Source organism: Xiphophorus hellerii, chromosome 22 (genome assembly GCF_003331165.1).
Source record: "Xiphophorus hellerii strain 12219 chromosome 22, Xiphophorus_hellerii-4.1, whole genome shotgun sequence".
In the NCBI taxonomy this organism is placed as follows: Eukaryota; Metazoa; Chordata; class Actinopteri; order Cyprinodontiformes; family Poeciliidae; genus Xiphophorus; species Xiphophorus hellerii.
The window spans coordinates 6,902,689-6,929,920 of record NC_045693.1 but is presented as its reverse complement, the minus strand read 5'-3'; the positions used below and the strand labels follow the sequence as shown (position 1 = coordinate 6,929,920).

At 36.3% G+C, this 27,232-nt stretch overlaps 1 protein-coding gene across 6 annotated transcripts in view; it reads right to left on the bottom strand.

Moving 5' to 3' along the window:
- The window catches only part of LOC116713144 (stromal membrane-associated protein 1-like), an 83,668-nt gene that overhangs the window by 53,528 nt on the left and 2,908 nt on the right, over positions 1–27,232 (bottom strand). For all 6 annotated transcript variants that reach the window (XM_032553152.1, XM_032553149.1, XM_032553150.1 and 3 more), the window contains exons 2-4: positions 19,787–19,920; positions 18,588–18,673; positions 13,735–13,810 (exon numbers count right to left, since the gene is read on the bottom strand). In XM_032553152.1, the coding sequence (XP_032409043.1) occupies positions 13,735–13,810; positions 18,588–18,673; positions 19,787–19,920 (296 nt within the window). The remainder of the gene's footprint in view (positions 1–13,734; positions 13,811–18,587; positions 18,674–19,786; positions 19,921–27,232) is intronic.

Below are 27,232 nucleotides of genomic sequence, written 5' to 3'. Positions count from 1 at the left end.
GAAAATTCTGTTTTGTCTTTACAAAAAAATGCTTTTACAAAGCGTTCACTTGAAGAAAAAAAACAGGATAAAGGAGCTTGGACCGGCTCGTCCCAATTTACAAATTCAGCAGCAGGCCAGTGATCGTGGACGATCCTACACGCGGGCTTTTTCCAGCTTTTCTTATGACAAGCGGAGTTGGCTAGCTGGATGTGATGTAAGCAATGCATTTTACTGCTTTCCGTGTTTGCTATTTCAAAGTTCTGGCACGGAGGCAATGTGGACAACAACTGGGGTAAGAGACTTAAAACATCTTTCAGAAAAATGCAAACGGCACGAAAACAGCCGCAGCCACCTAGACAATGCAATGAAGCTAAGTTTTTGGGGGAAACGTAGCATTGCTCAACAGCTAGATGAAGGCTACAGGATTGCTGTTAGAAGGCACAATGAAGAGGTGACAAAAAATCGGCACATCCTTTCTAGAATAATAGACTGTGTTAAGTTTTGTGGAGCCTTTGAGCTGGCCTTGCGTGGTCATGACGAAAGTAAGAGCTCTGAAAATCCCGGGATCTTTCGTGGGTTGGTTGATTTTGTTGCTTCTCTTGATGGAGTACTAAAAGAGCACCTTGAGAATGCTACTGTGTTTAAGGGAACTTCGAAAACTGTGCAGAATGAGCTACTGGACTGTATGTTTTCTGTTCTGAAGGAGCATATAATCAAAGAAGCACAGAGCAGTGATTTTCTTTTAATCCAGGCAGACGAGACTGTGGATGTTGCTACGCAGTGCCAGCTTGTGCTTGTACTACGCTATATCGATGCCAAAAACACTGTGCAGGAAAGGTTTTTTGAGTTTATCCCTCTGCAGTCGGCTACAGCTGATTCCATTGCTACAGCCCTAAAAGAACGTCTTGCAACTATTCTTCCTGAGGATCAAAAGGCTAAGCTAATCTGTCAGGCATATGATGGAGCCAGCGTGATGCGAGGTGCCACTGCAGGTGTTCAGAAGAAGATACAAGATGTGTACCCAAATGCCCACTACATCCACTGCTATGCTCATCAGCTCAATCTAATAATGCAACAGGCTACTTCTCACATAACCAAAGTTAGAATTTTTTTTTCTAACCTTAGTGGATTTTCCAGCTTTTTTTCCAGATCATCCAAGCGCACAAGCGTTCTTGATAAAGTTGTGGCCCACAGACTACCAGCATCCAGCAATGTCAGATGGAACTTTCACAGCCGTGCCATCAATACTGTGTTTGAGCACAGAGAGGACCTCATCCGCTGTTTCGAAAGCATACAAGACTCTGGTGACTTTGACCCCATTACCGTCAGAGAGGCTGGAGCATTTGCCATGCTACTGGAGGATCAGGATTTTAAGTTCTTTCTGCAACTTTTCCACCATATCATGCCTCATGTGGACCTTCTCTATGCCAAACTCCAGAAGAAGGTCAGAGATTCAGTCTGTATCCAGGAGAGCATCCAACAGTTCCAGCAGGACATTCAAAAGATCAGGTAATTGTTTAAATAGCTGATTTTTCTTCTTCTTCTTCATTATTATAATATTGTAAGTATTTCTCTTTGGCAGAAATTCTCTCCACTCCATGGTTGGACAAAGCAGTGTAGGTAGTAGTCAGCCAGTGAAGAAGCGTCGGACACTCAGTGTAGAAGACCATGAAAGGATTGCTGCAGAGGCGAGTTGTTGTGGAAAATCACTGTTACACTGGTTTATAGTAGTGTTATTTAATATATTAGGAAGATGTGCGTTGTAGTTAGAAATACCTTTAGTTGTGTCTATGCTGTGTAGGTATGTTGATGTAATGTTTGTCAGCAAGATATTTTATTATTTAAGTTGTACTGAAGTTTATGGGTAATGGGGAATAAAACATTTGGTTACTGAATTTTGTATAATCTTGTCCCACAAAAATGCTGTAACACATTTCATAACAGCCTTAAAAAATGGCAGCAAATGTTATTAAAATCAGTAAGTTTATAAATAAAATGTGTTCCTTCTTTCTATGACTTAATAGAAAGGACAAAATAACATTTCTTATTTAGAATGAAAAATGTGATTATAAAATCATAATCTTCATGTTTGTCCTTCTCTCTTAAGGTCTGTGATATCATACTGGGACACACCAGGGAGCGCTTTTCTTTCACAAACCACCTTGTTAGTGCCACACTCCTGCAGGGGGACAGATTTGAACAATACAACACAGCATTTCCTGAAGATGCACTGAGCAACACCTTAAAAGCCTATCCGGTGCTCAATCGAGGTAAGCTGAAGACAGAGCTTACTCTCATCTACAGCAAGGAAGAGTTCAAAGCCTGTTGTGGTGCTGTGGGCCTACTCCAGCTGTTTATGGAAAACAATCTAGAAGAAGTCTTTTCAGAAACTGTCACGCTCTTGAAGATCCTCATCACCACACCCATGACCACAGCAGAAGCTGAAAGGTGCTTTTCAACTCTGAAAAGAATCAAGACTTTTCTGAGAAACTCAATGACTCAGGACAGGCTGAATGCATTGGCCATGTTGTCAATGGAGAAAAGACTAGTCACAGAGATGACTGACTTTAACAAGAATGTAATTGAGAAATTTGCAGGGCAGAAGGAAAGGAGGGCAAAATTCATGTTCAAATAGTGCTATTTTTTAAGATTTGTTTTGTTTGTTTTTCATTTGTTTGTTTGTGTGCGCCCCCCTCAGTTTTTTTAGCACCAGCCGCCACTGTAAAATGCAGTTAGTCAGCGGGGGGCGCAGCTCTGTTCGCCACCTCCTCAACATCATATTGCATTCAGCACAGCCACAGAGATCTGCCTGTCTGCAGCATGCTATATATTGTTATAATGTTCAAAAACATGTTTTGCAACTCACTCTGAGAAACTAGTATTTTCAGGTTTTCTTTTTAGTGATCCCATCTAAAACCATTTACCCGTTGTTATTTTTAAACACAATCGTTTGGTAAGCTAACTGTAGCGTTGCACTTTGAGCTCACATCACAGCAAATAAACGCATGTTTACATGCAGTACCTCATGGGCCACTAGGGGGTGCACACGGACCACAGTTTGCAAGTACACAGAGGCAAATCATACCCACATTTTTTGGTCCTGCACAAAAATCAAGGATGATCTGGAAAAGTCGATTTGGGGTCTTAAACTCCAACAACCTGCCATGTTGTTATTGCTTGGAGCCATTCCTGAGGCACTGAAGATGAGTGACAAATACTTATTAAATATTTTCAGTAATACAGACAAAAAAAAATTGGTCACTCAAAAATGGCTTCAACTTGATCCACTGATGCTACAGGATCTGATGGAGGAAACCCACAAAATGGAAACATTCACACTGAAACTGGAATCTGAACTTTACTAGAAGAAGATGGTGGAAATGGATTAGATTTCACGAGAACAATCAGTGAAGTACAGTAGTTCTCTTAGTCTTTGAAATGATTTATGCTGCTTCAAAAATTGGAGATTAAATCTGAATGCTGCTTCATACCTGTAACTATGTCTATCTTTGTTAGAAATTAAGTATTGCCTCATGTTGACAAATGTTCTGTGTTTGATAAAAATGGAAAACGGCCAATAAAAACACAGTTTCAAAAAGAGAAGAAGGAAAAGCAACCAGACGGCACAAGTTGCTCAAAACAAACACAGAAAAACCTCAAGGGTTTGTCTATAAACAAAAACACAGAACATCTGGCAAGTTTAACAATTTATCCACCTATCCTTGGTTTACTAATTTTTAAGGGAGAATATTAGTTAGAAATAAGTAATAATTAGTGTTTTAAGCAGTTCATCATTTATGCAGAAATAAATGCTGTTCTCCTATAACCATATTACAATTCAAGGTGTTTTCATCTTACACATTAATTTAGTTTTTTGTTTTTTTCTTATTTTTAGATGTCATGGTGTTTTTAATCGGTCTGAACTATTCCTATGATCTGTTTATGTCTATCTTATTGTGTCTGTATTTTGGTTTTTCACCCGGATGCAGAGTTGTGTCATTGTAACCAATAGGAAATTTTAACTGCAGTAGCTACATTCAACCCAAAGAGGGCAGCACTGAGACTGTTTTAGACCAAATATTGCAGAATTAAACTATTGTTTGACAGAAATATCAAAATTTGCAAAGTAATATGAAGATAGTAACACCCCTAAGGTTCAATATATACATTTTATCTTTAAAAAAAAAGTTAACTTGGGGTTTAGCTATTCTTTAAAGTGAATTGAAAGCATGTTGTAAGCAAATGTACAGAAATCAGAACAAGGAGAAATGAGATCAGAAGGGATTAAAAAAAGCAAAAACAAATAAAAGATATTTGAACTTTAATAATGCTCATCAGAGCAGTCCACACTCAGGCTTGCATTGACATTATGGTGCAAAACATCGTCCTTCTGGTCCAATGTCAGGCAGCAAAGCTCACAATGTGGCTCTGCACATACAGAGGCAGATGAATAAAGGATAAGGAGGAATAGCTAAAGACTTTAGGGAGAGACGGAAAGAACAAAGTAAGGAAAGGTTCATTTTCATTTCTCCATTTGCATGCACGGCACTTTCATGTTCAGGACACTCCGGAGACTTCAAACCAAGTAAGTGAAAAGAACTGCTAATGCTTTCAGCTGCCTAGTGCCCACAAAATCTGTCATAAAAGCAGGTGAGCAACAAGAAATGAAAGCGCTACCATCATTACTGCCATTCTCAATCTGTCGCCGCGACCCGTACTGATCCACTCCCATCAGCCGCACAGAACTTCCTGCAGCTCTTCTGCTGACAGTTAACAGATTTAACTTCTGATGCAGCCGTGCCCTTGTCTGCATCTCGCTCCTATTTATGTTTTGCCGTCTGGATGTTTGCTCCATTTCTCGATGCATCGCGGGTTCCCGGGAGATTTTCGCCTCGTCTAGCTTAAGCTTCTTCTCAACTGCGTGTTTCAAAAATGTGCCAAGAGTTTTAAGGTCAAAAGGACGGAAATACAGAACAGAGCCGTGTAAAAAGCAGAGAATTTCATAGTGTTTTCTAGAAGGTGAGAGATGATTTTGATACAAATACAAGAGAATTTGTATCAAGACACAAAACTGTGTCAGGCCGGAGGATATTTTTCTGCTCCTCAAATAATCAGTTTATTCAGTTTTACCAAAAAACCTGGGCAAAATTAATACACCATTTTGTTTGTATTGCGAGCAATGTTAATCTTACTAATACTGTTTGCCTTGACCTTTAACCCCAGATGAAAACAAGGCAAATACTGTATAAAATTAATTTGGAAAAACTAAAACTACAGTTAAAAGTAGAACAAATTCAAAATGGTTTGTGTCCAGGATGTGTGGGGTCCGTTAAATTTCCAATTTATGCACCGTTTCATTCTTTCGTCTGTGGAACAATTAACACAAAAAATGAAGCTTCAATCAGCTATTGGGTAGTAAAGCAACGAAACAAACTAGTGCAACCACCCAAGACTTCAATCTTCGTTATTATTAGTTTTGCATATTTGAAATGTTTTCCAGTTTCAGTGTAAATGTTCTTAAGGAATTAAAAGTTTTTTATCTTTAAACTGATATACTCACATTAAAAACCCATTTTTACTATTACACGAGTTGAAGATGAAGTTATTTTGTTTCAGATTGAAACAAAATTTTATTGTGACACAAACTCAAAATAAACAGTTAGGATAAAATAAAACTTAGTCAAAATTTACACCCTTCCATTTACATTTATACTAAATTTTATCTTGTTTACTTTATCCAAACAGGAAAGTCACACTTGTAATTTTTTATTAATTTTTTTATGAAGGATAAATTGTTCAATACTTATTGGTTTTGACCTAATTCTGGAAGTTAAAATTTTAGTAATATTGCAATAAATCATATTGTACTTTTTACTCTCAACTAGAAAGAAGTCTCCTTTATAAAAATGTTGTGCATTTTTCTTAGTGTCAGTAAGTAAGCAAATAAGAAATTAATTGCATGATAAATGGATAATTTCCATTCTGATTATTAATTTAACAAAGGATTATTAATTTTACAAAGGCAGATTTAATAATTCATTTTATTTATGGTTTTAATTGCATGTAGATTTTTATTTCTGTTTTATTTGTTATTATTTTGGGTATTTAAAATATCTTCCAGTTCCAATGTTTAATGTTCTTTAAAAAATTTAAGTTTATTAAATGTTCACAGGACGAACTTCCATCATTATCCCATTACTTGAAAATTATCTTATCATTTATCGCAATAATTACTGGGACAATTTATTGTCCATCAAAATTTGTTATCATTTACATTGAGTTTGAAATTTTTAGCAATAACTCTGTTGTCTTATAAGCTCTAACACATGACTGAATGTCTTGAATCAGAAGCCTCTTTATTTTCTCCTGCTGCAGATTTTTTTTTAAAAAACACCTTTCGGCCTCTAATGCTAAAACCAGAAACATTTCCAAAAATAGGTGATCCAGCAAACATCAGTCCTCCTCCTCTCTAAAGCCCCTCAGGCAGAAAACTAATGCTGACTACTGAGGGCAGGACACAGAAACGTTTTCATCTTTCTCCATTTACATCCGTCTCCCCTATCAACTGTAAAGGCATCAAACGCTCTCGCTGCCTGTGGTGCTGAATTCACAACATTTTCCACTCTCTTCTCTGGCTCTGTTGGGGTCTTTTCGGGTTTTACCCCGCTCCCCGAAGTTTCCTTCTCCTCTTTTTTGGACTTCAGAGCTGCAGGAGATGTGAGCCCGGCTGTAGACAAGCAAAGACAGGCCGTTGAAGATGATAAAGAGGAAGAAGCTGGAGGGTGAAGAGAGACGAGAAGAAGAGTAGAGAACAAGGCGACTGTTGAGTTGAACTGAGACGGAATAGATTTTAGGACCACTATAAGTAAAATAGAGAAAGAGTTGACAGGTATTAAGCCTTTTCACGTGACGTCATGCTCTCCAGAACTCCGCCCACTCCGCCATGATGGACATCAAAACAACCAATTCGCTCCTATACAGCTAGTCTGAAAACATCTGTAACCTAATATCGCTTTTATTTAGTTGATTTCACTTTAAAAATGGTCACAGGGTGCTGCACGGTCGGCTGCACAAAGAGAAGGATGCAAACCAAACGTATATTTTTATTTTAGAACTTTTAATGAGGAAAGATGTGGTGATAGATATCAGCCGTCAATCATAGTGACTGTCAGCCCTCGGTCACTTTTTACAAGGTAAGAAGACCAACGCTCATGTACTTTATAAGTAAATATGATTAGAAAGATATAAAATATCGCATTATGGAGAAGGAGTGTCTAACCATTGGTTGCCATGGAGACAATGCCGCACCGTCATGTAACCTAGCATGTATGGAAAAAACTGGTTAGCATCTCGTCTGTTGTATGTTTTTAAACTTGCTCCAGTTTAAAGGGAAACTCTGTTTATGACATACTGATATAAATCATGTGGTGTGAATTCAGTCAAAGTCGGTATTTTGATCAACACGTCAGGAGGCAGGCGGTACGGGTCGGTTTCTAAGCTAGCCATTTCGAACTTCTGTAAATACCGCCGTCTGTGAGCTCCAACCAGATGTGTTACAATCACAGACATGTTAGCTCGACTCGTACAAGTAGAAGCCATGAATAAACTGGCAAAAATAATTTCAGTCACTCTGTTCAATACTCCCGTCCCTCACTTCCAGCCAACAGTCGCTTAAATTCTGTAGCCCGTCTACATGAAGGTTGTAAAAGTCAAGCTAGCATAGCTTACCAACTTCCCTCTTCCTCACTATTTTTTTAATTTAAACTTTTCACTAACCTGTGGGATGTGACACCCTTGGACCTTATCTTTTCATAATGCTGACAATTACTAGCAAAGCACTTTTTCTTTAATATATCAGGCTTAAGATTTAAGATTTAGCGCATTATGGTGACAACTTGAAAGCTAAAACTAATGGTGGTCATCACCTGTGAGCTGGAGGGTGTCACGCCACGTCTATAAATCTAAAAAAGGCGCCTCCTCAAATAGCCTCGGTGATAACAGAAATAGTATATAATCACTGATATAAAAGGCAAAAAAACTCAGAAGTACTCTGAGAAAAAACTCTCTCGCTGCAGGTCCTTTAATGTCAGAGGATTGGCAGTTAACAAGGTTGCCATGGCCGAGGCTGTGGACACAGCAGGCGGGACAGTTCAATGACTAATGCAGACAAATAAGGTTGAAAATAAGCAAAGTCTCCCCCAAGGCAACTCCGCTGCTCTCTTGTGACATTTTTAGGCCACTCAGTGGAGTCATCACAGAGGGTTGGCAAGATGCACTCTGAAATAAGACGCACACACACACAGAGCTACTAATTCACCCTTGACACAACAATGAACCGACGCTGCAGGAGCAGGGGAAATGGAGAGCATGCACTCATGTACTTCGGCATGAATAAAGTCCTCCGAGCTTCTATTATCTGCTTCACCGTGACTCATCTGAAAACGCAGCCGCTGAAGCATGAAGCAAACACACACACAGCATAAAATATCTAGAATCATTCATTTCAAAAACAAACTTGTTCTGCACAAAAGTTTTGAAATTAAATGTACAGGAAAGGCTGACTCATTTTTCTGGGAATGACCATATTTGGTAATAATCACATGACCCAAAGATCCAATCAGAACGTGGCATTAAAGTCTTCACTTCAATGGTTCTCTCATATATAATCTATATTTAGACAATATAAATATAAAGCTTTATTTTGTTTTACATCTACACAAGATTTCTGTCTCCTCCGCACAGCATTTGTTTCCTCAGAGATCATAATTATTGGAATCTTTTTTTTATCTAAAATTAATTTTCAATAAATTTGGAAAATCTATACTTTTGGACAATCCATACTTGAAAAACATTAACATTTATTTGAACATAAAGTTTTCCTTCACTTAGGAACTTGCAAAGTTACAACAAAACAATAATTATTTACTCTTTATTTAGCCCAGAATCAACATTAGCAAGCTCAACAGACCAAAAAAGACTATAGAAATAGTACAGTGATTTAAATTAAATAAAGAAATTGTTTATTTACTTCCAGACCTGACTATAAGAGGATCAGCCAAGGGTCATGAACAAAGGTTGTTGTTAGTCGCTTACAAATGTATTTTTTTTAAAGTCATAAAAGGGGTTTCAAAAGCCGCTAAAAATTCAGCCAAGTGGCGAAATTGTCAACTGTGGCCAGAAAATGGAGACTTTTCAAAAAAAGAGCATACTTGGCAAGCTAATTTGCCAAGAACCTGAAACTCCAAAAAGATAAATTTCATACATGGATTTTGTTTTTAACGCTAAAATTGATTAATTGCAAAGCCTTAGCACACACATACAGTGGACTGTTGTCTGTGAGTTTCACTTTTACAACTAAATCACAGAAATTAATTGAGTTTCATTATATTTTATTGCACATTTTAAGAAGTTAAAATGTGATATTTCACTGACTGTTCAGAAAAATATCAATCGGTAGCACATTACGACAATTCATGGGCAACTTAATAGTGGTATTGTATTTTCTGTTTTGACTGATAAAACAATACAATAAATCAGAATAAATTTAAAGTGTAACTAACTTCAAATTATTATTTTTTCCCCAGATAGACTGTCTAAAGGCTTCTAGGGGTGCTAACTTTATGTTTCGGTGCAAATTTTGACTCGCTAATGACAAAGTAGAGCTTCAGGCCTAAATGTCACTATAAAAAAATCACAAAAGCAACAAAACAAAGGCACTAGATTAGTCGCTAGTCATTTTTCTGAAAACAAAAACCTGCTAGAGGATCTGAAAAGTTCTTAAATATAGCGACAAAACTGATAAGTTAGCAAAAGTGTGTCTTTCTTTCTGCCCTCTGCTCTGTTTTAGCCCCTCCTCTCAACCCACACTTGACCACGCCCCTTGTCTCTAGGCTCCGCCCACTTTTGGTGGAATTTTTCAAACCTTGTCAGTTAAATCACAAGTTTTCCTTTTCTTAAACCAGACAACCTGACTCATTATTCGGTTCCCAACTCAAACTGCAGCTCAGAGTTGGCGTCGTCCGCCCTCTCCTCTCCCTTCACCATCTGTGTGAAACTACTTAAAGTAATAATGAGTTGTTTTTAATAACCAATTTGCATATAAAAGCGAAGACGTGCATGTGGGCAACCAAAACACATCCTGGATCACAGTCTGGCTGCTGGCAACGCCTCAGAGAAACACAGAAGAAGAGAGAGAGATGTCTCTGATGAAACTGTTCATCAGTTTCACAGCCTTTGCTGAGTTCGATTTAAAGTGTTTCCACATTTTTTTCGTTTGTTTTCTGGCTCCTAGGAGATGCAAATTAAAAATCTGGGAGCAAGAAATATAATTATTAGTGCGACTCCATTACAGGGTAATGTGTTGTGTAAAATAGAGACACAAAGGATTAAAAAATAATATTTTAGATATATTTTGAGCAGAACATGATAAATAAAACATTTATTTTCCTCTCATTATGCTATGCTTGGTGGATTTGGACCAGTGACGTGCGGTTAGGGGAGGCAGGTGAGGCAGAGCCTGTCATAATGAAAAGATAATATATAATGATAAAATAATTTATATTGCTATTTTCACCCTGTGGTTTGAAATATAAAGTATCTATTTTTTATTTAGCTTAACCAATTCTGATTATTTTTTCTTCAAAATCTCTGAATTTTCACATTTTTCCATTCAAATCTTCGGAAGCGAGGCCAGTCAGGCAGCAGCGAGCTGAGCCTCACCTGGGATTGTGCAACCTCTTGCTAACTGCACTGGCTGTCATTCTTTGAGAGCATGCTCCTCCTCTCTGTAAATCGCCAATAAAGTGGTTAAAAACATTTATGAACTACAGTGTGTGTAACGTGTTTCTTGTGCTGAGAAGCGATCATAAACGGCAGAGAACAGATTCGAGTTGAGGCAGGCAGTTCTCTTGCCTCATGGCAGGGGGCGCTCATGATCCCAGACATTGTGACTCCACAACTGCAGAGTAAGATACAGTAACAGCGAGCTAGCCATACAGTAAAGTGCAGCGATATATTTATAGTTTTCTCCTTGTACTTTAATGTTTTAGGCCTACTGCAACAGACTGATTGCTCTGCTCTTTGTATAAGAAATGGTTGAGTGTTTGTTTTGTTTCGTTGTTCTTAGCTGCTATGGCAACAAGTCTGCCCGTAGCTGCGCTGATAAAGAAGGCGAGAAAGAAGTGGTTTTGAGTTGTACTTTAACGGGTTTTTCCCTTTGCTGTGGAGCACAGCACGAAATTAATAATATCTACATGTCCAGGTTTGATTGAGTTAACGGAACTATTCTACGGCGGCAGCGCGGCTTAGCATCACATGTAGAAGAATAGTCTTCTTGTCCTCCAGCTTTCTCCACATGCGCAAAATTTCCTCATGTAAACAATAACATGAAGGGGGTCTATATTTGTAAATCTGATTATGATTAAGTCAGTGCCTCACCAGGTATGAACCTCACCGCACATCACTGATTTGGACCCATACTATAACCTACCTTAAAGAAAAAAAGCTGACTGCTGATTATTATGTCTTAAAATCCTGTAGGTAATCCCACAGAATGATGCAGCCACCACCACGTTTCACTGTGGCTATGTACTTTCGATGCTGCTTAGTGTTGATGATGGGCCAAAAATACAAATACGGCTCAAAAAAACATGAAAAAGTTTAACATTTTCCATCAATCATTTAGAAACTAGAACTCATATTTTGTATAAATTAATTACACATAAAGTAAAATGTTTAAAATCTTTATTTCTTGTAATTTTAATTATGTTTTCAATGTTTTCCTGAGTAATTTTGGTCTTGCATTTACATCAGTTTGTGAGAAATATTTCAAATACGGATGCCCGTCTACTTTGCAATATTTCATACCCTTCTCCTGACTGATACTTTTGTGAAAGAAGACACTTTGTAAAATCTCTGCAAACTACGACTTGAAAATTATCAATGTTGCTGAACTCAACAACACTGAATGCTTAAACTGGACCTCAAGTTGCTTCAACAAGGTATTAAAATAACAATTTGCAAACTATTCCAAGTTGTTGTTTGCCATTTTTTACAGTTTTGGAAACGAATCTTCTCTCACAGATAGAGACTCTGAGTCTAAACACACAGAATTAGGATGTCTGCTCACTCTAAAAAGACTAAAAACAGTTTCAAAGGTTATCATTAACTGGGTTTGTAAAGTCTTGGCATCTGTTCTGGCGTTGTTTGTGCAGTAATCAGGCCTGAAAGGGCTTTCACTGCCTTTAAAGGGATTTAAAACCAGAAAATGTCATTATTACTGTAATGGATCTAAAGAGAGAACAGGTCAGCAGAACCAAAAGCAAACAGTTTGTTGAGGGCAACATCAAGTCTGATGAAAGCAAAACTCAGCAAATGCATTCTTATGAAAACGGTAAGTGTTTCTGGTTTAGTTTTTAATGCAAATATTTTATTACACTTGAAATAAGACAAAACTAACTTAAAAGTAACTTTGTAGCAAGATTTAGAGGCTTGTTTTTAGTAAATAATTCCTTAATATTGAGGAAGTACTTGCTCTGCTGGCAGATTATTTCAATTATAACAAGAGCGTAAAACTCATTTTCGTTTTGGGCCAAATCAAGATCCTGAATGTTCTTAAAGGGGCGGTTTTGCCAGAATGTATTGATAAAACCTGTTAAACTGTTAAAATATCAATGAATTCTTAAAATTAAATAATATTATTGAACATCTTTTCAGTCATCCCAGGATTTTGTGATTCTTTTTGTGATTTTTTTTTTGCAATAAAAGTATTTGTGGTACTAATTTAGAAATATTTGCGCTTATTTAGGACGATAAATGTAACTTTTTATTACTCGCCGTATAGATGATGGACTATAATCTGACATCAATTAAAGCTGAGGCAGCTGTTTAGTACAAGTAACAAAGTTTTTGACAATTTTTGAGAAAAATTTGCAATAAACTCCCAATTATGTATTAGCGCTAAAAATTGTGTAAATTTTTTGATTTTGCGTGAATTTCCACAATAATTATCCAGAAACAGGAGGTACTAATTGGTATAATTTAGCAGTAAACAGATAAAAACTGAATTGATTTGATTGATAAAATAATATTTAAGCACACTTAGCGTTTAGTCTTGAATCTAGAGGGCCACATAAAAAGCTAAGGCGGGCCAGATTTGGCCCGCAGGCCTTGAGTTTGACACATGTGACTTATAACAACACTAATTTACAAGTTAATTTAGAACAAGCACTTTTCATTGTTTAAAAGGAATTATTTACTTAAAACAAGTGCGTATAAATTGCTGAAAAGTTACTTTTATGTTAGCTTGTCTTATTCCAAATGTACTAAGGTATTGGGAATAGAAACTAGACAAAAACACTTGGTAAAATTTTGTGTTTTTGCAGTGGAGCCAAAAGAAGTTAAACATCTCAGCCATTCACAATCTAATTTTAAAATTTCAAGAAGTTCTGAATGATTAAGAATTACAAATATTTCATTATTTTGAGTTTGCTTTGAAAAAATACATTGAAGTCGATTTCGGCTCAGCGAGGTGGGAGATTTTCAACAAAGAAGGCGATAGAAAATCTAAAGGGAAGGAAAAAGTTGTCATTTTACATAAGGATGATTTCTGTCCTCTGCCTGTTTGGGCCTCTAACAGCCCCACAGCTACCAGTGCAGCACAGATTACATAAAGCAGCCTCCAACCACTGCAGCTGTAACAATAACATGCAGTGACTGAAAATGGAAAATACAACACGTGCTGGTGATACTCACTGAGGCTGCGGCCGAGGCTTCCTGGTCGTAGTACTTCTTCCTCTCGTATTTGTCCCGGATGAAAACTTCCACGGCTCTAAAGCTTGGAGTTAAGGACTGGAACTGAAAACAAGTCAACCGCACTGCAAAAACACAAAATCTTAACAAGTATTTTTGATGATAAAACTCCTCAGTTTGGTGCTTTGGTCTCAACTAGCCTTTTTTTTGAAAGACAATTTTGTTTACAGAGACTTTACAATTAATTTTTTGTCGTTTCTGTTTATTTAAAATGTCTTCCAGTTCCAGTGTTAAATGTTCATAAGAAATAAAAATGTATTGATCTATGAGGATAAGTTCTTGCATCATTAAGCCATTACCACTATATTACTTGAAAATGGTCTCAAAACCACATTATCATTTATTGCAATAACTTCTAGGACAATTTATCGTCTTATCGACTTAAAACAAACTCTTCTACCTTGCTGAAAAGTTACTTGTAAGTTAGTTTTGTCTTATTTCAAGTGCAGTAAGATATTTGCACTAGAAACTAAAAACACGCAGCTTCAGAAAAGTGTTAACAATAAGTGTTAACAATATGATCTCATCTCAAACTTCTCATCTTTTTGCAAAGACTGGTGCCAAACTGAGTTAATAACAATAACAAGAATGTATAACATTCTGATTAACTTCAGATGGTTACACACAGATCTAATGACTTGTTTGAGCCACTTATTTCAAGATTGAGAGATTTAAGCTCTTCTTGGAAATGGTAAATGAATTTATATTTGTTGGTTTCCCTCCTTGCTCTCTGCTATACTGTACCTAGCATAACCAGTGCTATAGCTAGTATACTGTTCTATGCTAGCTACACTGCAGCTAGCATAGCATTGGTGTTAGTGCACTACCAGCTAGCTAGAATAGAATTGGTGGTAGCTAGAATTAGCTGCACTGTAGCTAGCATAGCTACAGTGTAGCTAGCATAGCTACAAAAAGAAGCGGTTACATGTTTTACAGTCATCTGAAGTCATCTCGGTGGTTTCCAGGCAGCCAACAATTGCCTCTAATAAGCTAAAGTACCTCTCTTAGCAGCTGTAGCTATGCTGTAGCTATGCTAGCTACAGCTGCACTGTAGCTAGCATAGCTACAGTGCAGCTAACATAGCTAATTAGCCTGAAGAAGTCAAGCTCCTCTGTCCTCTTTAGTGCTATCAATAATGGTTGTGTATACACTGCTCATACCCAAACCCTTTCTATCTGCTACGCTGCAGCTGGTTCACCACAACATAGCCTGTCCTGAATGTTAAAGCTAGTCAGTTAGCATAACCACCATTGACGGCAGCTAAAAGACTTTCCTGAAACGGTAAGTTGTTTCTCCACCATTAGCAAGTAGAACAGCCGTACACAGGCATAATTGACAGCGCTACGACCCACCTCCTGGCTCTGATTGATTGTTTTGGATCAGCTGTGCCACATTTCTTAGCCCAGGTAGGATGTGGAGGAGATTTTTTTAAATCAATTTATCTGTATCATAACATACTGTCACAACATGGTGACAGTTTTAAAAAATATCTTTAAAAAAACATATTTTTCTCATAAAAATTATACACCACAACTTTTAAACACATGTAGTTCCAAAAATAACATGTTAAAGTGATCAATTTGATCAAGGTTTATAAAGATTTGGTTATTAAACGGTTCCTACAACTGTGACTGCAAAACTATATTTCACATATGCAAGTCTGGGCACAAACTCTGAGGCTCCCACTATATTCCAATCCACAGCATCACAACACAAGCATTAATCCCAAACCTCTTATCTCCCCATTTCAGCAGCAATGCTTCTGTCAGATCAGTAATAGACCTCAAAAGATTGAGGAGCGATGACCACCCACACGGGTGGAGCTAAGCGATAGGATGGAGGAGGCCTGCATCTCAAATGCAGCCTTTATTTATCATAGTGGAGTGGAAACAGCAGAGCAGATCGGACGCAATCCACCGTGCCTCACAGAATAGAAAGAGAGAAATGACAGAATCGTGTGACGGCAGGGAAGCGTCCGATTAGGTCGGACGCCACAACTACAAGGGAGCAACAAAAAGAGATTTAGGAACAAATATATCAAAAGAAACCACTGACAAAGTATTGCACATATACAGAAATAACCAAACTGACAAACAACAAAAAATATGATTTATTCATGTGCCAGGAGCTTGATTTTTTCAGATTATCTCATATTATACTGTCATTACATAGCGGCAGTTGCAACAAATATGTGAAAACATATTAATTTTAAAATGTATGTATTGCAGCTTTAATTCATATCTTTAAAAATTTAGCAGGAAGAATGTGAACGAAGATGGGACCATAGAAGATAAAATATGTCAAGTGCTAAAAAATGTTTTTTTGTAGTTATATATAAAAGCCGAATCAAAAATAAATTCAAGTGTTTTTCTCTTCTTTTTATTTAGTATCAAAACATTTTTTAAGTGTCAACTTCTTCAGTTTTATTTTTCAGTATCAAATTTTTTGGTTTATATTTTCTTCAGTCTAATTTTTTGTTTGTTTAAATTTTTTTCAGTTTCAAATCTTTTTTATTCCATATGAATTTTTTGTTTAATATCAAATTCTTTTTTTAAGTCTAATCTCTTTTCAGTTTTATTTTCAAGACATAGTGGCAGTAGTCACAAATGTGTGAAAAACATGTTAATTTTTAAATGTATGTACTGCAGCTTTAATTCAAACTTTTACAAATTAAACTGGAAGAACGTGAAGGACAATGAAACCTTAAAAGATAATAGATTAAGTACTAAAAAATTTGCAGAAAATTAATTTTTTGAGTGTATATAAAAGCCAAATCAAAAATATTCAAGTGTTATTTTATTTCTGTTGTATTTATTGTTTTTTTTTAATTTTGCATATATTAAATATCTTCTAGTTCCAGTGTTTAATGTTCTTTACAAAATTAAAGTTTATTGATCTTTGAGGGAGAAAACTTGAATTATTATAATTTATTGGAATAATTACTGGGACAATTTATCATCCAGCAAAATTTCTTATTGTGAAAGGCTTACAGGATACAGAACCATGCAAACACTTCTACTTAGGAACAATTTAGAGTCGTAAATTAACCGATTCCTGTGGGAGGAAATCAGAGTACCCAGAGAGGACCGACACATGCAATGGGAGAAAACACAAACTCCCAACAGAAAAACCTCCAAATGAGATTTAAACACACACACACACACACACACCCCAAGGCGGTCGCTCTGCTAATCCCAGGTCTGTTATCTGCAGCTCACAGCCAGCGCCGCTGCTGTCAGAACAACTAATGAATTTCAAAAGAATGAAGAACGATGACCACCCGCGCAAATGGGCCCTGCCAGATCCCAGATACTGCATTAGAGCCACATTTCACACACACGTTATTTATTTCAGCCTACTGGACTAAAACATGAACATATCCAGTTACTGTCATGTCTTGTATCACAGAAAAGGGGGGAAACTAAAAGCTGCTGCAGACGCCGCTGGAGGCATCCTGAGGAAAATAAGTGGAATGATAGTGATGTGGCGAGGCTGTTATTTAGTAATGGAAATGCTTAACAAGAAAAATACGTAACGTCTGATTGTGTTATTTCAGAGTTGGAGCAGCTCTCAGCAGGAGTGGCTTCACCTGCTCAGTAGAAAACTGAAGCATTAAATATTTCAACCACCTCCAGCTAAGATTCAGGGTCTTCCAGGTCACTGGACTCAAATGAGATAAACTTTCTATACATGTTCAGTTTTAGCTTTAGTACAGACAAAAAAGCCAATGGGCACCTTTTGATATCTATGTATTAATCTGTTAATCCACAAAAATAGCCAGCAGATTAGCCAAAAACAAATCTTTCCAATCAGTTTCTTTCAATAAAAAACTGATGAAACTTTAACAGAAACTGCAGGTGTGTGTCTGAGTCTGGTGAGTTTATGGTATTGGTATCAATACTGAAAAAAGTTCCAGGTGTCACTGACAATGTGTCCAATCAGTAAGGCCAGATCTGTTTAGTTTAATTCTATATTTTGCGCAAAAAATTTTTTTTAAAGAAACTTAATGCTTAACAATGAAACTGAGAATAATTTTCAAATCTACTTTTCAGATTCAATGATTTATTTGTTATAATTTCAGATTTACTTTTCAAATTCAAACTTTTGGCCCTGATTTATTTTTTGTTTCGATTCTTTTCTTGAGGTAAATTTTTTTTTTAAGTTTAAAGTTTTTTTCAGATTCATTTATTTTTTAGTATCAAAAATTTTTTTAAGTTTAAACTTTCTTTTGTTTAATTTTTTTAGTGTCATATTTTTTTGTTTATATATATATATATTTAAATTTTACTTTATTTTTTCAGTTTCAAATCTTATTTTATATATTTTAAGTTAGATTTTTTTTCCCTTTAAATTTTTTTCAGTTTAATGACTTTTTAATCCTGTATCAATTGTTTTTGCTTCAACTATTTTAACTATAATTTTTTTTATTCTGTTTTTAAGTTTCAACTCTTTCAGTAAAATTTTTTGGTATAAATGTTTTTTGTGGTCATTTTGTTTTAGTTTCATTTTTTTCAGTTTCAAATCTTTTATATTCCGTATCAATTTTTTTTTGTTGTTGTTTTAGTTTAATTTTTTTTTTTTTTTTTTTGCAGTTTAAATTTCTTTTCTTTTGACCAAACTTTTTTGGCCCCAATTTAGCTCCATAAAGATTCACACAAATAATTCTTAAAGTGTTAAAGATAATATTTAAATATCTTTATTAAGAAGCTAGCTTCCTGTTGGCTGTTGAAACCCAACTATGTGATTTCATAATGGGATCTGTAAATAACCAGTATGAGAAAGCAGAGGGAGGATACTGGTCTGTCTGTGGCCTCCTGAAGCTCTCTGGTAGGTGAGCTTCATACAGCTGGCGGGCTCTGGTGTTCCCCATGTCCACCATACTCTGCAAAAACAGTGAAAAAATAACATAAATACTTAAACAGAAAAGGCGACATCAGAAATGATGGCGACTGGCGAAAGGATCATCCCAGTGCACAGCAGGTTCTTTCACGCATCACATTTGCATTCAGCTCATTTTGCCCGCCGACTCCTCTGCATGCGTACACGCACAGCGTGAAAGGACACACTGGCTGTATGCAACAAGGCCAAATTAAGAGGAGGGTGATGGATGGGGTGATGATAGGAGAAACGGAGGAGACAGAGTCGGAATAATCAGGCATCCAGAATTAATTAGTCACTGAATACAGTGATTAACATTCTTAGTGAGACGCTCCTCCACTCACACACAGCTGACGGAGAGGCGAATCCAGCTACTTTAACACACACACACACACACACCAAACAGCTGAATCTATTAACGACTGAATGATTTAAAAAAAGACTGGTAGGTTTGTATACGTCTGATAACACAGGATGGACTGTGAGGAAAGTAAACAAAACGCTAAGCTAATCACAAGAGGCTAACAATATATCCATGTGTTCCTATGACAACCAGAAAGATGGATGGATGGAAAATGGATGGATGGATAATGGATGGACGGATGGATGGATGGAAAATGGACGGATGGATGGATGGATAGATAATGGATGATAGATGTGGGCACACTCATATATATCTATCTAGATATAGATCTATAGATGTATATAGATCTATATCTAGATAGATATATATAAATCTATATCTACAGCTATATATAGAGAGATCTATATCTATATATATAGAGATATCCATATATATAATACAGTTTAGACCGCAGCACACGTTCTTCCTTGCAGTAGTGAATAATTCCTCTGGTTTTAGATCTGAATCATCTTTGCTGCTTCAATAAAAGATTTTCTTTTGGGCTTAAAGGCAAACGACTCAAGTCGTTTTCAAACGACACAAATCCTTTTTTCTCCCAACTTCTTACATTAAATCCCCATCTTTCTTCTTTATTTTCAGAAATAAAAACTCCACACGTCTAACCCAGCAAATGAATGAATAAGATAGAAAAGGTATGTCTACTTGAAGCCAAATATTGATTATCATGTATGGATCATATTGTGGTTCAGATACCTGGATCTGCTCAGGTGTCCACTGGTCCAGGTTGACGGATTTGACCCTGGAGATGTGGACGCCCAGGTTGCGGTGGATGCCGGCGCAGCGGATGCACATGAACACCCCGAGGTTCCATGACGCCCATCGAGGTCCTTTAACAGGAAGTGGAAGAACACTTTCACTTTAAAAGATTCCATGATTAGAATTCAAATGCAACACATTCCAGAACTATAATTAGGCCCGTCGCAATAAACAATAAATCAATTAATCGTAAGATAAACTAAAACAAACTCAATCATTTCCATTTGGATGATTTGCCATTTTCCTCTTTCTATTGGATGACAAAAGTCTTCAGTCTGGTGTTTTGGTCTCAACTAAACATTTTTTTAAAGGACAATTTTGTTTGCAGAGACTCCATAATTAATTTTATTTGCTGTTTATTTTGTTTTGTTTATTTATGTTTGACATTTAAAATGTCTTCTAGAGATTTTACATTACAATATAAACTGTTCTTATTGATTAAACTAGATTTGGGGTGTCCAAAGTGCGGGCCAGGGGGCCATTTGCGGCCCTTGGAACGATTCTGGGCAGCCAATGATCACAGTTGTAAAATAGCCTAAATGTTTTATTTGTTCTGTTTTTTGCAGTTCGTGCAGAACCAAATTTAAAAAACAATATTGGGGTGAAAGTTTCATAGATGCCAGGAAGGGGCAACACAAAATATTCATCCAGGTTTTGGCTTTCAATTTAATTTATTAGTAAAATAGACCAAAAAAATCCAGTGACATTTATTAAAATGCAACCCATAAATAAAATAAAGCAAAATAAAGCAAGAGTGAGGGATATTCTGTTCTTGTTGCTAAAAAGACATACTAAAAAACAAAAAGAAAAATCTAGAAAATGATGTGAAATTTGAGTTTTAAGATGTTCTTTGTTTAAAATCTACAATAATTAACATCCCACTTCTCTACAGTAATCTGACTGCTTTGTGTATTTTATTTTTTTTAAATGTGCATTCAGTTTATTTATTTAGCAGATAAAAAATATACATATACAATTGATTTGCTGTTATATTTAGAAAGAAAAACAAAACATTTTGAGGCCACCAGAAAATGTTAGCTTGACATTTTTGGTCCTCATGCCAAAAAGGACAACACTGAACTAGATCACATTATATGTGGTTTACATGAAAACAAATTAAACTAAAGAGAAAATATGCTGGATTTCATGGACTAATGTGTCTAATTTCAAGCAAAATACTACAAAAATGTGTAAAGGTTTCCATTTAAGACTTTAAAAGGTTTTCTTTTTTAACTTTAGCCGTTCTCATTGTCACCTGATTAATAAAAGCTGTAAAAGAACACCGCTCTGATTGAAGACCAAAGACTTTACATCAAAGAAAAATGCTTTCGGCTTGTTCAAACCTGCCAAGTGCTATGAATTTCAATAAACTACAAAAAGCTGCCAGATTATTCATTAATATGCGACAACGCAGACCTTAAACACATTCTTCCACAGGGAAAGAGTTGACTTAGGCCAGGCGTGTGCCATATTGTCTTGTTTACGGTAAAAACCATGGATTTTTGACACTGGTATAAAAATGTATATATCAAATGACTGACCAATGGAAAAAATTACAATGAATAAAGTTCCTAATCAATATGAAATTGAAATCACTTACCCTGTTTGGTAAGGTGATTTTAAACTGTCTTTTGTTTGCCAAAATTTGTTTACATTTATATTTATTTATCTACTTTATATTTTCTTTGACACACTATATACATTTAAGAGAGGATGATCATGTATATATTTATATATGAAAATATTTTTATTCTATTTTTTGTTCTATTTTGTTTAGGAAAAGAAAAGAAAATTAAGGTAGAAAGAAAAACAGTTTGGATGTAACATATTTAAATCAAACCCATCCCTTCTTGGCAACAATATAAGAATTTTATTTCAGTCAGTATCAATAATAATTAATTTTCTGTTTAAAATATCTGAACTACTTCCAAACTGGTGACGTGACCTTTCCTGCTTTATCCACAGTTTTCACTTCACAAAGTTGTTTTTTAATTATTTTTAAGCAGTTATGAGGCACAGTGGCAAAACCTCAAACTCCTGCTTCACAAAATACTCAACAGGTTGTTGCTAGGTAACCAAAGAATGACCGAGTTGCTAGGTAACCAAAGAGTGAGAGAGTTGATTCCACCAACATTGCTTAGCTAATCTTGAGCAACTACAGCCTTTTTCTCTGCCTACATCTCCCAGAATGCTGTGCGGTTCTGGATATGAGCTCAGTGAATATCCTACATATTGAATATTAGCTGTTGATATTGGTCATGTGTCTATCACGTAATATATAATTGATTTATTTCCCAGCCCATCTTAGGTTTAAGTGGTCTCCAGTGAAATCTGTCACAGGAATGCAACAACCAGCATGTAGAAAGAGACAGAAAATTACTCAGGCTCAAACAAAATCTCTATGGGGATGAATAGGAGACGGCACAGAAATGACAGTGAAATTATTTTAATGGGCTGGTGGCTGCAATCCCGCTGCATCACTCATGCTCCATCCCCGTCCAGAACATGAAGCTTACTTCTGACTTTAAACACATAAAGTGCAACGGCTTAACTTTTATGGATCCAGGCTACATAATGGTGGTGCAGGAAGCCTAGTGGGCTTGCTGGGTTTGACTAAGAGCATCATCGTGCTAATGCAGTGGCACTAATGCACTATCCTGCCTGAGGGGGCATTAAAGCAGCTGAATGAGTGTTAAGCCTAAAATCAAGCAGCTCAGCCATTGTAAGCTGGACTCTATCTGTTGGAAATCTATCAATATCTATCAGACTTCAGCTCGGTCTGCTTTCAAATCATCTCTGCTTTACTGATAATGTGATCGTATTTACAAACTTTATGTGTCCATCTTATCGGAACCACTTTCACAAAGCGTGGTGCTCATCTTAAAAGGGTTATAGAGGTGAAAAATGGGTTTGATAAACTATCCAAATTTAAAAAAAACAATAAGAAAAGACAAGTACATTTTCATTAGGAGTGTCCTAATACAACTTTTTCACTTCCAATACAACAAATATATTGCACCTTATCACAGTTTTTAACAAATTCTGTAGCTTTTGGTGTATTTCTAAATCTGCTCCATAGTCGCATCTTTTCGAGCCTGCTACTGCCTCTAGTGGCATGGGGGTGGTATCACAACTAATATAATTACATTACTAAATCAGTATACCACAAAGTCTTTATTATTTATTATTAATTTTTCATTTTCTTAAGGATGTAGAGCCAATTAAATGACCTAAACAAGACCTCAAAGTGGTTCCAGTTTCTCTCAATGGCCAACTTGTTGAAACTGTAGCAAATTTTAAATACCTTGGGTCATTCCTAGACAGTCAGCTCAACTTTGATGAAAACACTGGCTATATTCTTAAGAACTGTTCTCAGAGACTCTACCTTTTAAGAAGACCCAGTGATCTTGGTGTCACCCAACTAGAGGTTGTGTACAAGACAATGTTGAGTGTTTTAACTTTTTATCTCCTCGGCTGGTTTGGTCACATGAGCTGCAGACTAACAAACTTTTAAGAATACTTTCAATGGCATGTAAAGTAGCAACCAAACCAAAAACAACTCTGTCTCAACTGTTTGCTGAAAGAACATGGAAGATGGCAAGGAATATTTTAGTAGCATCCATCTTGTTTTTTGTCAGTTTGAACCTCTGAGCTCATGAAGGCATTACTGTGTTCCTCTGGCAACTAAGAACATCTATTAGAGGTCACTTATTGACAGTGCAATAATTATTAACCAAACTAAATGATAACATTTACCCATAGCATGCTAGGAGTTTTGCTCTATGCATAAAGTGTTGATATTTTGAATTGTTGATATTATGAATGTGTTTATTTTATTATTTTTAGAGTCTATCCACCTTGATAGACTAAATAGTTTTATCTTATCTTTTCCTATATATGATACTCTACCAAGAAAAAATCTCATTATAATATATATGGCACTGTGGGGTCTCAAACTCCAGTCCTCGAGGGCCGCAGTCCTGCAACTTTTAGATGTGCCTCTGCTGCACCACACCTGAACAGAATAATTAGGTCATTAAGGCTCTGGAAAACTGATCTACACAAGGAGGAGGTCATTAAGTCATTTCATTCCAGTGTTTTGTACCTGTGGCACATCTAAAAACTGCAGGACTGCGGCCCTCGAGGCCTGGAGTTTGAGACCCCTGCTAGAGGCAGTAGCAAGCCCGAAAAGATGCGACTAAGGAGCAGATTTTGAAGTACACAGAAAACTACAGAATTTGGTAAATAAAAGAGAGAAGTCCAAATGTGTGCTGAGTGAAAATCCTTCCTAAACATGAGGATGTTTCACAGACTTCAAAAGAAAATAAAAAGGTGTACTTGGACTCCATCGGAGCTCTCACAGCATAGCACAGTTCGTAAATAGTTGTCATTCGTATGTGTTGAAAACTGGCAGTGATGCTTACCGAACGTTTTTTTTTTGTCAACCGCCAAATTAAAATCAAAAAGAAAAAGACGCCGCATACGTAGCTTTTCAGTCCAACGGCTGAATAAGATGCTAACGCCTCCTCTGATGGCTAATGTTTACATCCATCGCCGCCGCCATGTTTTTTACAAACTTATATCGTGTGAACAAGCTTTTTCACATGTGATTTCAGTATCGCTTCTTATTTAGGCTAACGGAAACACTGCGATTGCGATTTTTTATTATTTTTTTCTCGACGTAAGCAGAATATAGACAAACAATGCGCAGCTAGTGTCGTGTCCACCGACGGCACACGCATACAAAGTGAAACACGGACGGAGACGGACAAAGCGAGGCGTCCCAGCACATTGAGACAGAGGAATTGAGAAACACCCAGGAGCCTTGATGAGTGACAGCTGAGCTTTCAAACTGACAAGAAGAGATGCGGAGAGGGGGGCAGCTAGCAGAGCATGAAATTAAAGCCCTAACTGTCAACTTGAGGACAGTGAGCAGAACAACTGGAGGGCGGCTGTGTTGGGAAGTGTGCGACAGTGGCAGAGAGGAGGAAACGGTGGCTGCACTCCTTTCACAGCCAACCCCTTTTAGCTGAGACAATGAGCTGAGCTCAAAGCTGAAATGTTTCAAGTAAACAGTTGCATGATGTTCAGAGTGTCGCTCCGATGATTGAAAGAGAAATTTTCTATCTGGCAGGAAAAACAAACACCAAATGAGCCTAAATATCTTTATGTTAACTGCAGGGCATGGAGGTGGAGGGCTGGTGATTTGGGCTTGTTCAAAAGGGGACTACTGTGCAAAATTCACTTTTTGGACATTTTTATATATTTCCAAAAGCATTTATCTGGAAATATGTTACACACAGAACTTCTAAGGTGGCATAGTTTTAGCTTCACCTGATTTAAATTCTGTAATATAAAAAATCTAATTAAGCACCTTTTGCAATGCAATTATTAATTGGTTAATTGAAAAACAATCTGCAGGTCAGCTCTGCACTGTTTAATTTCTTAGCAACAGACGATTAACAGTACACTAGGGGCATGCTACGTTACTGCATTTTAGGCAAAAAAGGAATTTAATTATTGTTTATTTGTATTTTTATGTATTTTTAATGTTTTATAAAATTGGCTTAAGTGGTTAAATGAAAAATCTGCAGAATGGGCTTTTTTCTTTTTAACTCATTACTAAAATAATCATGAGTTACAGCTCTAGTTTGGTTACAACAAATAATATTTTTGGAGCGTAAAGGGGGAAAAAAAGTATTTGCTAATGTGGACTTAAATCAATTCCTAGAAAATAAAAGACCATTTATTTTATTAATCCAATATAAAAAGGGATTTATATTTTAAATAGATTCAAATTCAATTAACTAAACAACCGGAATTTGATTTGGATTTCTTTTTAATCTCAGCAATTTAGTTATTCCTGCTTCTTGTGCCTCTTTTTAAACCACGTTTTCCTTCCACTCAATTTCCCATTAATAAAGTTGGATGCAGCACTATTTGAACAACTAGCTTCTTTAGCAACAAACCTTTCTGTTTTTTTCTAGTTGCACCCCTTTCTCTGCACCACAAAAACCTGAGCAGACAGCTATTAAAAAGCATTATTTCATGTCTTTATTAGTCTACAATCTCCAATAAAACATCCTAAAAATCTCCTAATATTCAATATACATCTAGCCAAGATAGTGTGGTTTATTTTTTATATTTTCTTTATTTAATTTTTTGAAGGAAACCATTAATCTTGGGTTAAGAGGCTGAATGCTGCTGCAGCAAGCAGGAAAATAAACCATCTCTGTGCTGAATTCTCCTTTACTGAAGGTTAACAACCTCCATTTGCTAATTAATACGAATTTCCCTCACTGTAAATTACACAACTATAGTGTGGAAACTCGAGTGCTGGAAAACAACGGCAGCGTAGAGAGAACAAGACTCCTATTTGGGTAAAACACAGCAGCTCTGTGCTGCCCCCTGCTGTTTTCCTGAGGGAATGCAGAGCCAAGAAATATGAAGAATATAAATGTTATGAAATTATGAACACTCAGAAGCAGTTATGAGATAAACAGACAGATAAGGAAACAAAAACGCGAGAAATGTCTTCATTTATAATGGATTGTAAACCACACAGTTATAGATGCAACATCTGCTGAAAAACTAAAAAGGCCCCAAATGAGACAGTGAAAAGAGTTCTCCACCTGCTGGCAATAAACGGCATTGCAGGAAGGATTTAAATTACATCCAAAATTATTCAGACCCCTAGATTATTTTAATTCAGCCGAGACGTTTGTTTGGATATGAGATAAGCGTCTCTCAAAATATATGACAATGTAAAAGGAATACCAATTTCTGATCTTATGCCATTTTTAATAAAATGTAAATGTTAAAAGTTACAATAAGAAGTTTGTGAAAGGAAACCCCAAAATGTTTGACCCAAGTCATACATTTTAAAAGACAGTTATATCCGATAATGACCAAATCTGTGTAGACTTTTTAATTTGAGAAAAGTTACAAGAAAAAACAATCTAAAAATAAAAAATGTTCTAACAAGAGATTGTTGTTTTAAAAATAAAATATAACTTCAGACCTATACTGTATCTTTAGAGCTCAACTTTCAGTCCTAAGTCAAATTTTTTGTTCAGCAATTTAGTAGAGCTGGAAAATATGGCTGAAAAATGTTTTGCAATATAAGCTTTTTGTCAATATGAATAATTATTGATTCGTTTTTGTTTTGAATACCTTAAACACTGCCAAACCGGTGATGTGATGTTTCCTGTTTTATCCAGATTTCACTCCATGCTGTTGTTTTTTATTTTTAAGCAGTTATGAGTCACAATGGTGAAACTTTAAACTGCTGCTGTGCAAGCTACTCACCAGGTCGTTGCCAGGGAACCAAAGAGTGAATGAGTTGCTAGGTAACCAAAGAAAGAGTTAGTTGATGCCACTAAC